Below are 17,377 nucleotides of genomic sequence, written 5' to 3' on the forward strand. Positions count from 1 at the left end.
TACATCTGTAACCTAAATTACTCGACATTCATGTGCCCAAAAAATGCGAGACCTTGAAAGACCAAATACAGACATATGTAAATAGTAATTCCAAAAACTCTTCTAGTTCAGACTGTGTCAACCTTAGTGATTTATTAGGATTTTGTTGAGTTGCAAATAAGATACTTTGTTCAACTCATTTTGGGACAATTAAATATCTCTAATAGTTTAGAAGATACAATCATTTAAATGATTAAATTGTTAATAACAAATCATCTGACGAATTTTTAATCTGGTACCCTCGAAAAATCGAATCTACGCACCAAAAAACATAAAAAAATTCAATGTACCAAGGACACATAAAAGTGCATACTAAACACTCCACAGGCGGCTAGAGTAACAATATTTCAACGTACCTAATTACTATTTAAATGGGAATAAGCCACAATTAAAGGTTAAAGTAAGTTTATTGACGTTTTAATTTCCGAAGTAAAAATTGAAACTTCAATAAACTTACTTTAACCTTTAATTGTGGCTTATTCCCATTTTAATGGTAATTACTTTAAAATGCCATAAGAAAATAGCTTTAGAACAATATTTCAACGTATCTATTCTATGCTAACGTATCTGCAACTGTTCAGTTTAAATAAATGAAAACTTTCGGCAAATCTTTAATTAACATTAAATGCAACAAACAATGTGTGGTAATTATTTTCATCTGATATTTTGTCCCATATACTAAATAATTCAAATAAAGACATCAACCAGTTGATACTTTTAGCTTAGTACAGTTTTAACGTATTGTGGACTTTTTCAGATCATGAAGGACTTTTTGAAAAACGACAAAATCGTTATAACGGGTATTTCGGGAAAGTTTCCGCAGTGTGAGAATGTCGAAGAGTTCAAAGAAGCGCTTTTAAATGGAGTAGATTTAGTAAAGGAGGATAGTACAAGATATCCAGCAGGTAAAATAGTGTTTATAGTGCAGGTAAAATAGTCCAATTAAAAATATCTTTTGAAGAATATAATTCGATCTTGCAAGTCAAAAGTGATATGATAAGGTGTTCTTTACCACATTATAGCTTTTAGTATATAATTCCTTTTAGTTTCTTTTTTAATTTATGTAGGAAGATATATTTTGATCTTTATCCTGAATTGTGATACCTTCGAGTAAACTTACGAGTATATATATATATATATATATATATATATATATATATATATATATATATATATATATTGAAAAAGTTGTATTTTATTAATTTTATTTTTATTTATAATAAATGTTGTAATTTTTAAAATCTGTGGTTCGTTGTTTAATTTAATATATACCTCAGCTAGCTCAATTATGTGTTCTAAGCAATCTGTCACTGTGTGACGTCGACTCTGTAGTCTCCTGGTAGAGTTCAAAAAGAAATTAAACCAAAATTTACTTTAGACCTTTGATAAATTAACCCAAATGAAGCACGTTATTTATTAATATTGAACAAATTTAATATAAACAATAAAATTCGTCTGCAACTTGGGTTGCCTTTAAAAATTTACAAAAATAGGAATCGTATAAATCTTAATGTGGTTTAGAGTCGTGACAATAAAAATTTATTACAAAATGTGGAGACTCTATACAAGTACCTAAAAACTAAATAAATATTGCAACTTTATAAAGTGTTTAAATGAACTATAAAGAAAAGAAAATGAACACTTTATTCCGCTGACTTTTAACTTGCATTCAAATATAATCAAAATTTCAAATGATCCCCAAAATTATTATCCAACCTTACTTTAAAACAGTTCTGATTTATTTAAAGAAAACTAACTACTCGCAAAATAATTGGTGAAACTGGAATATCAATCCTCTCTTCGGAAGTTAAGGTACGTACTATTCTATTTTTAATTTAATGATCATTAATATTTTCAATTTTTTTAAGGCCTATCGCAATTATGTTAATTCATGAATTTTAATTTTCTCAATTTAAATGACATTTCTGTACTCCAATAATAATTTATAAGTTAAATTGTTTCTCTTACTCTCTGGAACAAATTCTGGATATCTCTGCTGTGGAAACTGTGGAAAAACTAAAATTCTCTTTAGACGAGTTAAAAAAACACTCCTGACCTATTCCACAATTTCAGGACTCCTTTTTCAAAATTTCTTCTCGGCCTCGCAAAATCTATCATTCGTTGCTAACAGCAACCAACGTTCTTTTCTTTTTTTCTTCTATTTTTTTTTTAAACCATAAAACTGTCCTGTTCTGACACATTTGTCAATCCACATTAATTTCTCATAATCACTTTAATCACATCTAATTTGGGAATTTATAAAAAAAAATGTTCAGATATAAAACTTATTCTATTACAATGCTAATACAATTTATTCTTTTCATCTCCACATCATTGTAATTTCTTATTTAACAAAACCCCTATTAATTTAGCTCCCATAGACTTGCTTGACAGTTTATTTTCTGACGTTTTCAAAATTTCTATGTTTAAATATTTTTTAAGAATTCTTCTTTTTTTGTTCTTTTTAAGGTTTAGACGATTCACCTATACACTAGGCAACTATACTATTCAGAAATTATTAACACTATACCAGGTAAGTCAAAATTAATTTATTTAACAATTTACTAATCTTTTTCTCTCTTTTATTTCAGAGTCGAACCCACATTGTGATGGCTTCATGAAATTCATGAACAACAAACTCATATAAAAATCCATTTAAGTTGTATCCTTTTTAACATATTGAAATCATTTCAACTTCCCCTTCAATTTGGATTTTGTTCAGTGCTAACTATCAGCACTTACTAAATCTAAATTCTTACCGGTAAACTTAAATATTTTATTAATATTAACATAACAATAAACTGACTTTTATTAATAAGCATATCTCTTGAATATTTTTTTTTTATAATTTACTCTATGACAAATACAGAATTCTCCAAACAAAATCTACAAATCTTTCACTAATTATATCAACTTCAGAATCAAATTTCCAAGTACTTTCCCAATTTCTTTACTTCTTTTCCTGTACTATTTATTTCTTGTACTATTTTCGTAGAAATTCTTATAATTGTTCCCCTATATACTATTTCATATACTATTTCAGTATCTTTATTCATTGCCGCATTATTATTTATTCTTTTTATATCCGCATATAATATTCATTTCATCATCTCTACATATAACTCTCTATATTTCATATTTCAATATTTCTTATAATTTTATTTTTCATCTTATTTCCGCATATACTATTTATCATTATAATATTCCCTATTTCCCAATTTCTACAAAATATCGATTTGTCCATAGTACTTTGCTCATTTATTTATACTTGTAACTCCTATAAATCTACTTGAAAATAAATCAACCTTTTTTGTTTATATAAATTCATCATTATTCTGTACATCTGTTCCTAGTAAATTATTTAATTATCAAATTTATCTCAAGATATGCTTATTTATTAATTATCCTTCTATTTACAAAACTTATATCTTATAATACCAAATTCGTGTCATAATATTGTCCTTATTTAAATTATTTACAATGTTTTTGTTGATTAGAGTTACTTCTGAACCTGTATCTAATAATAACTTGTATACTGAATCTTGTATGTACCCTTCAATAAACTTTAAAGTATTAGTGTTATTATTTTTATTTAATTCCCCAGTATCTCTAATAAACTCTCTTGGATGTTCATACTTTGATAAGTAGACAATATTATGCACATAGGAGCGGTCTAAACAAAATTTCTCCCTTCTGCATCAACACTTGCTTCCCCCCTATTCTCCTCTGTTCTAACTACATTCACCTGTCTTCTCTCCTCATTTCCCCCCCTATTATATCTTGGATTCCCTTCTCTGTAAGCTTCCCTATTTCTCGTCTCCTGTGGATAATTTCCCTGGTTCTGTCTCCAATTATTGCCTCTGTCATTTCCTTGTCTCCAGTTATTCCCTCTATCATTGTTTGGATTCCCTTGTCTACGTTCCCAGTTATATCTTCCGATATCTCTCCTGGCATTGTTCATATTCTCTCCCCTATTTGTAAAATCCCTGCTTCTATTTTGTCTCTCAAATTCTCTTTCCCTATAATTATTCCCTCGATTCACATATCCCTGTCTATTTGCTGTGTTATTCCTATATGTCCCTTGCTCTTGTCCATTTCGATTCTGCGTCCCTACACTCCTCTCAATCCTCTGAAGATATCCTGTCAGACTTTCCATCGTCTTTATATTGTGAAGAGCTATTGTTTCCGCCATGTTATGGTTATAATGCCTGGCGATGTATAGGACAATCTCCTCTTCTCGCATAGCCGGTTCTAAGTATTGTGCTGTCTGGAATAACTGCATTGCGTACAGATTGTAGTTGGTACTTTTTTCATAATTGAATTTCCCAAAATACAACCGTTCCCTGAAACTAGCCTGTTGGTTTTCTCCCCAAAAATAGTTAATAAACTTGGCCTCAAATTCCTGCACATTATTTATGGAATTTTCATTATTGCTAAACCATAATAATGGCATGCCCACTAACATGTTTCGAATATTCAATTTCATTTCTATCGGATCCCTTACATTCTTTACCTTATTTTTGATGATATCTACAAATATTCTAGGATGTAAGTGATTCAGGTTTCCGTCAAACTTAATTCCCCCATCATTATAACTCGGCATCACAGTACTCACTCCCCTTGTTTGTCCTAGATTTGATTCCAAACGCTGAATCTCCTCACTTGCATTTTTAAATTTCTCTTTCAATTCCTCAACTTGTCCCTGTAATACTCTATCTCCCTTTTCCGCCTGATTTGCATGCCTACCAATTTCCAGTTCCAAATTCTGCAATCCCATCTTTATATTGTTTTTGATAATGGTAAGTTTTTCCTCATGATCCTGAGTTTGCCTTTTAACACTTTCTACCTCCCTAACAATCTCTTTATTCTGCTTATTAACTTCTTTGTTTATTTCCCTTGGTAAATTCTCTTGAATGGATGTTCCCAACTCTACAAATCTGCTCCCAATTTCCTGTCCTATTTCCGCTCTAATTATGGCCTTTTCTCTGGATATCTCCTCCTGTACATTCCTCTTAAAATCCTCACTTTCTCCTCTAACCTGTTCTACTTTCTCTTCTAAACCTTGGGTAATGTGTAGCATCTCTTCCCTGACTATCTTCACTTCTTCTTTGATTTCTTCCCTCATTTTAATTAACTCTCCCCTAAGTTCTCCTTTAATATTATTTTCCATTTTGTTCATATCCCCCCTAATATTGTTAATATTACTATCCATTTTGTGCATATCCCCCCTAATATTATGATCCATCTGTTGTAGCATCCGCATTATTTGCCTCATATCCATCTGTGTCATCCCTGACTCTCCAACATCTCCTTCCCTGCGTCTCTCCTCCTGCACTCTACTTTCATCCTCACTTTCATCACGTCTATCTCTCACTGTCTCATCCAACTCCTCTCTCAAACTATCTGTTAGACTTCCCTCTCTATCACCTTGTCCTGCTTCTTGTATGCATTGCTCTAAATATACTACAACTTCTCCTGACCTTCCTCTGCTTTCTTCATCTACCTGTATATCCTGTTTCTGTTCTAATACCTGTTCTCCTTTACTCTCTTTCGGTACCACTTCTTTTCCATTTCTTAAAGTCATTCGGTCTGCCATTTTATCCTAATATCTATTTATTCTCAAATTTAACTTTAACTGCCCCAGAATCTCTGCAACACTAATCACACCAATTTATTTTTACTCTAATCTGTGTAATATTAATAAATCTGCTTAAAAACACCCTTATTTCTGTTTTCCGAGAGGCCCCACGTTGTTAGCGTCAATTGAAAAAGTTGTATTTTATTAATTTTATTTTTATTTATAATAAATGTTGTAATTTTTAAAATCTGTGGTTCGTTGTTTAATTTAATATATACCTCAGCTAGCTCAATTATGTGTTCTAAGCAATCTGTCACTGTGTGACGTCGACTCTGTAGTCTCCTGGTAGAGTTCAAAAAGAAATTAAACCAAAATTTACTTTAGACCTTTGATAAATTAACCCAAATGAAGCACGTTATTTATTAATATTGAACAAATTTAATATAAACAATAAAATTCGTCTGCAACTTGGGTTGCCTTTAAAAATTTACAAAAATAGGAATCGTATAAATCTTAATGTGGTTTAGAGTCGTGACAATAAAAATTTATTACAAAATGTGGAGACTCTATACAAGTACCTAAAAACTAAATAAATATTGCAACTTTATAAAGTGTTTAAATGAACTATAAAGAAAAGAAAATGAACACTGTATTCCGCTGACTTTTAACTTGCATTCAAATATAATCAAAATTTCAAATGATCCCCAAAATTATTATCCAACCTTACTTTAAAACAGTTCTGATTTATTTAAAGAAAACTAACTACTCGCAAAATAATTGGTGAAACTGGAATATCAATCCTCTCTTCGGAAGTTAAGGTACGTACTATTCTATTTTTAATTTAATGATCATTAATATTTTCAATTTTTTTAAGGCCTATCGCAATTATGTTAATTCATGAATTTTAATTTTTTTAATTTAAATGACATTTCTGTACTCCAATAATAATTTATAAGTTAAATTGTTTCTCTTACTCTCTGGAACAAATTCTGGATATCTCTGCTGTGGAAACTGTGGAAAAACTAAAATTCTCTTTAGACGAGTTAAAAAAACACTCCTGACCTATTCCACAATTTCAGGACTCCTTTTTCAAAATTTCTTCTCGGCCTCGCAAAATCTATCATTCGTTGCTAACAGCAACCAACGTTCTTTTCTTTTTTTCTTCTATTTTTTTTTAAACCATAAAACTGTCCTGTTCTGACACATTTGTCAATCCACATTAATTTCTCATAATCACTTTAATCACATCTAATTTGGGAATTTATAAAAAAAAATGTTCAGATATAAAACTTATTCTATTACAATGCTAATACAATTTATTCTTTTCATCTCCACATTATTGTAATTTCTTATTTAACAAAACCCCTATTAATTTAGCTCCCATAGACTTGCTTGACAGTTTATTTTCTGACGTTTTCAAAATTTCTATGTTTAAATATTTTTTAAGAATTCTTCTTTTTTTGTTCTTTTTAAGGTTTAGACGATTCACCTATACACTAGGCAACTATACTATTCAGAAATTATTAACACTATACCAGGTAAGTCAAAATTAATTTATTTAACAATTTACTAATCTTTTTCTCTCTTTTATTTCAGAGTCGAACCCACATTGTGATGGCTTCATGAAATTCATGAACAACAAACTCATATAAAAATCCATTTAAGTTGTATCCTTTTTAACATATTGAAATCATTTCAATATATATATATATATATATATATATATATATATATATATATATATATATATATATACATGTATGTATATTATATAAGATATTTGAGGGTTAATGCTCTAATATTTGTAGGAATATGGGGAGTTCCCAAAAGAGCTGCCACTATTTTAAATATAGACAAATTTGATGCGGCCTACTTTGGCATCCATCCTAAGCAGGCGACTTGTATGGATCCAAGACAACGAATACTTTTAGAAACAGTATATGAAAGTATAATCGATGCCGGCTATAATCCAAAAGAACTAAGAGGTTCCAAAATTGGTAAATATTTTTATTACATTTTCTCCGTATTTTTATACAATAGTATTACAATATTTCAGTTTTATTTGAGAAAGGAGTTTTATTAGTCAAAATATGTAGTATTATAATCTAATTGTTTAACATTACCATTAAAACTAAGATCACAAGTAATTGCCACATGATGAAAGTTATTGGGAAGCAAAATGTCCACTGCCTCAGACACAAACAGTTTCTGATAGTCTTCAATACTGTGGAAAATGAGATCCAAAAATACTCCATGTTAATTCGGTATAATATTTGATTGCTTCAGGTTGAAGTAAGAGAAGCTTTCGCATATCAGCTTTGCTGGATAGTTTTGTGGGCAGTCAACGAGCAAGCCCTCTTGATTTGAGTAAGCCCAAGAAGCTAGTGGTAAATTGTAGTCCCCAAATAAATATACAAGTATATCTGGTTTATTGTTTTTAATAGTTTCAACTGCCGAGCAATGACTAAGGTAAATATCTTCTGATAAGTTTGGAGTAATATACACTCCAGCCAAGATAACTGATGCACATTCATAATCCACTTAAACAAACAAATTCTCAACATTATTAATGTCAGATTTGATTTGTTTATCTTTAAAATGGTTTCGTAACAAAATTAAAACTCCTCCTCAGATATCATGAGCGTAAAAGTACAAATACTTCCGCTAAAAAAATCAAAATTGATACCTCAATGTAAGAGATGTCAGGCATATGGACAAACACAAGGTTACTGTGCGAAAGAACCAAGATGTGTCCGCTGCACAGGAAAACACCTAACAGCCAAATGTGAGAAACCCAAGGACGCAAAATTTAAATGTGTCCACTGTGGAGAAGGGTATCCGGCTAACTATAGAGAAGGCCACTGTTGTAGCTTACAATAAGATGCTTTCCAGATTGTATGTTTTCTATCAGATAATATGAATATTTAGAACATGACCTTTCTACATCCACTGACGTCATTGGTACATTGCATATTTTAGGGCAAAAATTAGCTCAAGATCTAAATTAACAATGACAATGAAATTACAATTTAAAATTTTTGCCACTTTCATTATCAGTAAATAAACGCTGTTTATTTCTTTTTTAAATCTATTTAGTAAGTGACTTTACTTGTGCCCCCAAACTTAAAATAATACCGCTTACGAATTCTTAATTAGACTAAATAAATGCTTATTCGTACTTCAATGAAGAACGTTTCATTGAAGAAAGAAGTTTTAAAAAACTTAATAGTTGGTACAGTTTCAGGATAAAAAATTCATCAAAGTTTCATTAAAAAACCGTAAAATTGTAACATTGTTAGTTTTTATCCAGCTTCTTGCAGGCAATCAAATATGATTTACTTGTAGGGGAATTATTATCCAAAACACCAATTAAAAGATTTGCAATATATCGTCTTATATCGTATTATTTTTGATAATCCGTTTGATACCTTTCATTGTTTTCAAATAAAAATTACCTATGTAATATTTGCGCAAAGTGCTTTCATTTGGCATGTCGAAACCGCAGTTTTTTTTGTAAATTTTTTTAAATGTCTTCTTATGTAATTTTTGAAGATGATTATTGACAGTAATGAAAGCTCTACACAATTCAGTAATAAATTGGCGCTGATTATTTTTGGTAGTCTCAGTTTGTAATGCTTGTTTTAAGGATTGTTATCCCATTTTTGATTTATTAAGATTTTGGCTTTTATTTTATGCGGTTCCGTAGCAATATTTTCTGTAACTTCTGAAATGAATAACACATTATTGATTTTATATAATTGTTTTTTCAACATTATTGCAATGCGTGCTATGTTGTTAATAAATACAATTTATTTAGAGAACAATTGTTATTTAAAAGACGCAATAATGATCTCTCAACATTTAAAAGATCAGTCCAAAGAACTCAGTTTTTAGATTAGCAGTTAATGCATAATGGATCTATTAAATAATAATTAATAAAACTGACCGATTCACCGCAAGCTTTTCAAAAAACTTTTTCATCTTGTAATCATCTTGTAATACCTTGATTACCACGAGGAAATAGACGCTCAAAGATTCAAAGGTTGGTATAGGTAAGATTCTACAAAACCTTGAAGCAAATTCTCTCGCAACACCATAACTGCCTGGCAAAAAGTTGACATTGGATCTCTCAAAAAATATACCATTCAATGACAACATGTTGAAAGTACAATTATTAAATCTCGCGAAGATTCATTTACCCGAATTCAATAAATATGCTGTCGATGAAATGGTTCGTGAAAGCAACATAATTATACATCACCTCTCTCCTTCCGGACACGAAAAGTAAGTAAGTAAGTATCACCTCTCTCCTCGTCGTTGTGAGCTGAACCCTATCGAGCATATATGGGTTCAAATGAAAAATACAAGTGGCAAGAAGAAACTTGAGTTTTAATTTGCGTGAGACGAATTGCGTGTCGAATTAATTAAACTCATCGAGGGAGATGCAATTCATGTAATGGTTGATCTCTCTAAAATAATAATAAGACCGGCACAAGCAGTCGGTAAATTCTTGAACTACACACAAATTAATTGTAACAACTCTTGAACGCGAAATTATTAACACACAATTAGGGTTTAGAAATTGATTGTACTTTATTATATTATATACAATTGTGATATTGTAACATAATGACAGTTATAGATATAGAAATTATTTCTCTTCTACATTGGAATAAAACTGCTCCGCTACGGTAAGAATTGACAACTGTAAGACCGAAGCAAACAAACTTTGCCACAAGCCTCTAAAAATAAAAATAAAACAAATGTATCACAGAGTTTGAGAATAAGATACACACGCCGAACAATGAACTTCAACAATAAGCTTTTGCGCCAGTATTGCAACTTCTCCAGTTCCATAAAACTTTTTTTATTGTAACTTTTATTTTATTTAAAAAACGTTCTTATCACAAATCATTTTAATTTTTAAAATAATTAAAACTTTTTAAAAAACAAATATGTATATTTTATTGCAAAAATATGCATTTAAGTTAAAAGTGTTACTACCTATTATAAAAATACTGTATCACCTCCCGTGTCAATAACACTAAATAATCGATTCACATATTTATAAATTTAAAAGATGTTATTCACACCATTGTAATATATTAAATGACAATTTTATTTTTTACAGGAGTCTATGTTGGAATAAGTAACTTTAGCAAATATGAAGAATTTAACGCACAGTCCAACACAGGTGGTTACACCAACATCGGTCTTAGCTTATCCATTGCTGCTAACAGAATATCGTATTGTTTTGATTTCAAAGGTCCAAGTTTTGTGATAGATTCAGCATGTTCAAGTTCTTCTTATGCGTTTGTCTGTGCTATCAAAGATATGCTGTTAGGTGAGACTGACGGTGCTATAGTATGCGGTACACATTTAATTCAAGATCCTTTTGAAACAGTTGAGTTTATGAGGTAATAGTTAATTTAAACTTAACCATATTTTAATTCAATATTTAAATTACAAAATGGGCAATTTTTTAAAAATTGCCTATTTTGTTTTCTGTATGTTTGTGAAATATAAGACAAAAAATAATCGATAATATATAATTTCTAAATTTTTTTGACTATAACATGCATTTACCTCAGTATTTAACCAAAATTATTCTTAATATTAATATTAATAATCAGAACCAGAGCTCAATCTGTGGAATGCGTGAATTTTTCCCTTAAAGGGAGTGTGAGCCATATGGCTAAATCTGAGATAATAACCTGTAAACACCTGTATAAGATCTAAAGGCAGAAAGCTGTGCCATTCTCGACATCCAGATACGTACAAAAATTTTTGGAGCATACTTCGACGTATCAGTCACCTAGGTCTCGATAACCCGGGAAGAGTCCCTTCTTCTTCTTGTAGTTCCTTCTCCTATCGGAGGTTCGCTATCATCACAGCTATCAGTACCTTATTGGCGGCTGCTCTAAAAAGATCTACTGAGCTGCAACTGTACCACTCTCTTAGGTTTCTCAGCCAGGAAATCCTGAGTCTGGCCAGAGCTCAATCCTTTAGATACCGTAGGTATCTGGGATAAGTGAATTTTCCCCTCAGTAGAAGTGTGAGTTATATGGCTAAATCATGATAATAATAATAACCAGTTTTTCCATCAGTTGTTATATTAGACGCGAACTTCAGCGAATGGGAGATGCTTTCTACCCAAAGGATAGCAGGGATAACTGCAGAGGAACAAAAACTGATACCTGGCAGTAGGTATAAAATGCATACCAAAATGGAGTATAGTAATTTATGTTTAGGGTCGCTGACCTGACCAAAAATTCAATCAAAAGAGCTGAAAAATATAGCTAACCACCGCAAGACACTCAAAATATGATCTAGAAAACAACACAACACATCAGTGCCTATATACATTAAAATAAAAACTCTCCATTTATTCAGGCCCACTAAGAAGATTCAAAATTAACAACATAAGAAAATTCAACATTACGCTTTTTGAGAATACCGAGAAGGCGTTCTACCGGAAATTCTACAGTAGAAAGTGCAATAAATCGTACCCCAGCCAAAAAGAAACTCATGAGTTTTAAGAAAATCAAGTTTCCACACCATCTGCTTCTAACACCAATGCTGATAAATGGATCAAAGACACGACGCACAAATGTCAACACTACGTTACTATTTCCTACGAACTTTTCACTACTGAAAAAGTTTCTTATAGCTAGTTATAACTGGAAATCTTCTGGACAATACGGAGTTCAAAACTTCTGGATTCAACAGTTGTGGAGTAATTATGAGTGCTTATCAGCATTAATTATTCAAACTCATTCTAATTCGCAGGAAATATCATCATGCCTTATACAGGGAATAACTTATTTTATGCCAAAGGAACACACAAGGTTCAACCAAATATCGCCCAATTACTTGTCTTCCAACTTTGCATAAATTGATCACATACGATGTAGCCCAGCGTATTTACCAATACTGTGCTCTAAACAATATCACAGAGCCTCCATGGGCTGCAAAAAACATCTTATCATCGATTTCTAACCAAGCATAAACCAAAAAAGGGAATCTCTTTATTGCTTTTATCGACAAGAAGAAAGCGTTTAATTCAATGCAAAATGAATATCTTTTAGATATATTAAAAATATATTAATATAAAGTCGATGTTAACATAGTGATCTTTTTAAATCATATAATATTAAATTAAAAGTCAAAAATTCATTACCAATTACCTGGTAAAAACAATATTAAAACTGAAAATATTGCAACGAACCGTGGCCTATTCCTTGGAAACTCATCGAATCCACTGTAGTTCTGTCTAGCAATGAACCCCTATCCCAGCTACCGAACTAAAGTAACACGGGTTTAAGCATCAAAAATAACACTACTGTAGTACTTGGTGTTCAACAACTCGAAGCTACCCTAAATTTAATTATAGACTAGAGTCGATGGCCAAAACATCAAGACCATGGGTGAAAATAATATGTATAAATACCTTGGAATAAAGCAAAAGAAAAAAAATTGACCATAAGCAAAAAACACTGGGATAACTAAGGAGTTTATACAAAGGATAAAACAGCTGCTTCCTTAACACCTTAACAGTAAAAAAAACCATCTCCCGTATTATCAATACGTTCCAGAGAGTATGCTTAAAATGACAATTTCAAGCTAGACCGGAACCACACTGTGCTTACAGATCAGACAGTGGTACACAATAGACAGGATTATGTACTATCGAGACAAATAACATAATTGATGTGGCGATACCTAACAACAATAAACTTTCTGTTAAATACAACAAAAAGATCGTCAAGTACAGAGATCTGGAAACTTAAATACCAAGAGAATGGATAGTACTCAGACAGTACCTATTATCCTTTATACTACCCGAGTCATTCCGAAGAATCTCCTAGTAAACATAAAAAAGCTAGGTGTGAATGAACATCTCTATAAGACCATGCAGAAAGCTATGCTACTCACGACGTTTAGATGCGTACCAAAATTTTTGGGAGATACTTCGACGTAGCAAGTCATGCAGGGTTCGATAAAACGTATCTCGTAGGTATCTGGGATGAGTTAATTTTCGCCTTAGAAGGAATAAGAGTCGTAGGTATGGCTAAATCTGGATAATAATAATAATCATAACCTGTGGAAGCTTTTGTCAGTTCTTTTATTCGACGCAGCCCCATGCCAATGAAGATGGCATTCTTAGCACCGATTCCCAGAGGGTAACAGAATTGAAAGACGTGAAATAAAAACCAACATATGGCAGTTATAAAATACTTCTTCTTCTTCAAGTGCCATCTCCGCGGCGGAGGTCGGCAATCATCATAGCTATTCGAACTTTTGAGACGGCTGCTCTGAAAAGTTCATTTGATGTACATCCGTACCACTCTCTCAGGTTGCGCAGCCATGACATTCTACGCCTCCCTATGCTTCTCTTTCCTTGGATCTTTCCCTGCATGATCAGTTGGAGCAAGGTGTATTTCTCTCCACGTGTAATATGTCCAAGATATTCCAATTTTTTTGTTTTTATTGAATTTAAAATTTCCATTTCTTTGTTCATCCTTCTCAGAACCTCTTTGTTTGTGACGTGTTCTGTCCATGATATTTTCAGAATTCTTCTGTACACCCACAGCTCAAATGATTATAAAATACGCATACGCATAAAAAAATGAAATAATTTACGTTTAGATCCGCTAACAACAACGACAAGTGAGCAAAGCAACAACAAGGGCTTCACTCGCTGAAGGTTCTACGCTGGAATGATAATCTGGCGACGTGTCCTGCCCAATTCCATTTTAGCGTTGCGCTTTTTTCGATGACATCTATTATTTTTGTTCTACGACGTATTTCTTCGTTTGGGATTCGGTCCCTCAGAGAGCCCTCTGAGTCACGCGAATCTTATTCACTACCTTTTTTATGAGTGTTAATGTTTCTGCTCCATAAGTGAGTATAGGTAAGACACATTGGTCAAAGATTTTCCTTTTGAGGCATATGGGTGGATCCGATTTAAATACATAGTTTAATTTACCAAACGCTGCCCGGGCTAATTCTATGCGACGTGGGACCTCACATGTCTGGTTATCTCTGCCCTATTATATACGCTTCTATAATAAGGTGACAAACCTCGGTCAAGAAAGATCGGTTACCGACAACATCTGAAGCGAAGTCGAACGGGAGATACACAACCAAGAGGAAGAAATACATAAAAAAATCTCTGAAGATGAAATACATGAAATTTTATCTAGTAGTATACAGCAGGATATCAATAATTTGCACGACAGCCTGGTAAGTGAAATGGTAGGTACCGTACAAAGATTCAACGGAATATACTATATACTATATACTGTATGTATGCTATACTATATAGGTAGAAGTCAAAGACTAAAATTTACTCTCAAATACCAGGTGAAAACAGTATCTAAACTAAAGATATCCCAATTAACTGGGGCCTTTTCCAAGCGAACTCATTAAGTCCTTTGTGGTTCTATTTAGCGATGAACCTACTATTTTAGCTACTGAACTTCACGGACTCAGGTTTTACCACCAAAAATAACAGTACTTATTACCTGTATGTCTATGTAGTCAATGCAGCGTCAAACTATTGGTGGATATAAAAAAAAAATTCTCAAACTAAGGGTTTCCTATCCGCCATTTAGTATCAAGTAACCCTTACTTAATATTAGTTGGATTTATTGGGAAAATGACAAGTGCCGGCATGCATGCTAGGCCCAAGAAACCATACTATATCTTAGCAGAGGCTGCCAGGTATGATTATACCTAACCCGGCTGATCATAAAAAACAGCATTCCTGGGTAGGAAAGATTCTTCCCCACAAATTAACCAACAAACTAGGCTCCTCTAAACAACGCAATACATCTTGACTATCAATATATCTCTGACAAAATGCTTAAAAATGACAAATATATCGAGACCGCATTGTGCTCACAGATTAATCAGTGGTATCTAATAGTCTGATCGCATAATTGTTAAAAAACTAATTATATAAACAAGACATTATTATGGCGATATCTAACAACAATAATCTGTGTGTTCAATGCAGATCGCCAAGTACGGAGATTTTGAAACACAAAAAAGGAGACAATGAAGAATGCAAAGTATCAAAACGATATCTATTAGTCTCTCTACTACTCTACTACTCTACTACTCTACTACTACTATACAGAAAATATAAAAATTTTAAATCAAAAGATGGAAAAGGGAAGTATTTTTGAAGTCATAAATGTGTTGCTTGTGTGAGTCCATTTCAAAAGGTAAAAGAAATAATAAATTAGACTTACTCACAATCAATTTAATTTAACTATCAGACGAACGGTTTCGCTTTCTACAATATGCAAAGCATCTTCAGGTCACGATACAAAGTTAAATTAATGCTGAAAATAATAAACCCATATTAGGGTGTTGTCTAATAAAGGTAAAACAAAGATAGGTGATATAAATTATATAAATTACAGTAATTATGCCAATGTTACATGTATGTGGTTTTTAAAAACGAATAAAATGTTTAAGCAGACAAGGTAAGACCCACAAATTGGTAAAATAGTCTATTAAACTGTAATGAAATAATAAATAAACAAATAAATAAAACATTACTTACATGCCGGTACTCTATTAATTGATGGTTGAAAGAACATGATTCAAACTATCTTGTATTGTTGATTGGAGAACTCAAGTCAACTATTGTAATTGTTTAACAGTAAACGGGGAAGTTCTTGAGGAGACAGATTTATTTATAGAGATAGGTAAATGTAATTGTTTGTTTGATGAAAGTAATGTTCTATACCATTAAGTTGTTTAAAGTTATTTATATTTATTCTGGAGATATATTTATAAAATATGTGTTATTTATTGAGATTGTCTCACAACTGTCACCTTCCAAAACAAAAATAAAAATCACAATAAATAACACACATTTCATAAATATATCTCCAGAATAAATATAAATAACTTTAAAGAACCTAATGGTATAGAACATTACTTTCATCAAACAAACAATTACATTTACCTATCTCTACTTCATTGGATAAAATCTGTCTCCTCAAAAACTTCCCCGTTTACTGTTAAACAATTACAATAGTTGACTTGAGTTCTCCAATCAACAATACAAGATAGTTTGAACCATGTTCTTTCAACCATCAATTAATAGAGTACCGGCATGTAAGTAATGTTTTATTTATTTGTTTATTTATTATTTCATTACAGTTTAATAGACTATTTTACCAATTTGTGGGTCTTACCTTGTCTTAAATTTTTAACGAGGCTCTTTACGGAATAGACGAAGGCATCCTTCTAAATGGTGAAAGAGTAAACAATGTCAGATATGCCGACGACACCATGGTGATAGCAGATAGTTTAGAGGGACTTCAGAGGCTAATGGACAGAATAAACGAGTACAGTCAACAGTACGGACTAAACATTAATACCCACAAAACCAAACAAATGATTGTCAGCAAGGAGAATATAAATGGGGCTCATCTATACATTAATGGGACACAGATAGAGCGAGTAAAACAGTATTGCTACCTGGGAACTATTATAAACGAACAGTGGAGCAATGTACAGGAAATAAAGTGCCGCATAGGAAAGGCAAGAACGGTCTTTAACAAAATGAGCGCCATCTTCAAAAGTCACAACATATCCCTGGATACAAAAATGAGACATTTGAGATGCTATGTTTTCTCTGTGTTGTTGTACGGGGCGGAGGCATGGACGCTTACAGACACCACTATTAAAAAACTTGAAGCGTTTGAGATGTGGCTTTATAGAAGAATGCTGAGAATA

General features: G+C 32.0%; 1 protein-coding gene across 1 annotated transcript in view; it reads left to right on the forward strand.

Moving 5' to 3' along the window:
- Window positions 1-17,377, forward strand: part of LOC140450160 (fatty acid synthase-like) — a 126,461-nt gene that overhangs the window by 13,713 nt on the left and 95,371 nt on the right. The window contains exons 2-4 of the mRNA XM_072543613.1: window positions 797-944; window positions 7,426-7,614; window positions 10,749-11,034. Coding sequence (XP_072399714.1) covers window positions 800-944; window positions 7,426-7,614; window positions 10,749-11,034 — 620 coding nt within the window. The 5' untranslated portion in view covers window positions 797-799. The remainder of the gene's footprint in view (window positions 1-796; window positions 945-7,425; window positions 7,615-10,748; window positions 11,035-17,377) is intronic.

The sequence above is a fragment of the Diabrotica undecimpunctata genome, chromosome 1 (genome assembly GCF_040954645.1).
Source record: "Diabrotica undecimpunctata isolate CICGRU chromosome 1, icDiaUnde3, whole genome shotgun sequence".
Taxonomy (NCBI): Eukaryota; Metazoa; Arthropoda; class Insecta; order Coleoptera; family Chrysomelidae; genus Diabrotica; species Diabrotica undecimpunctata.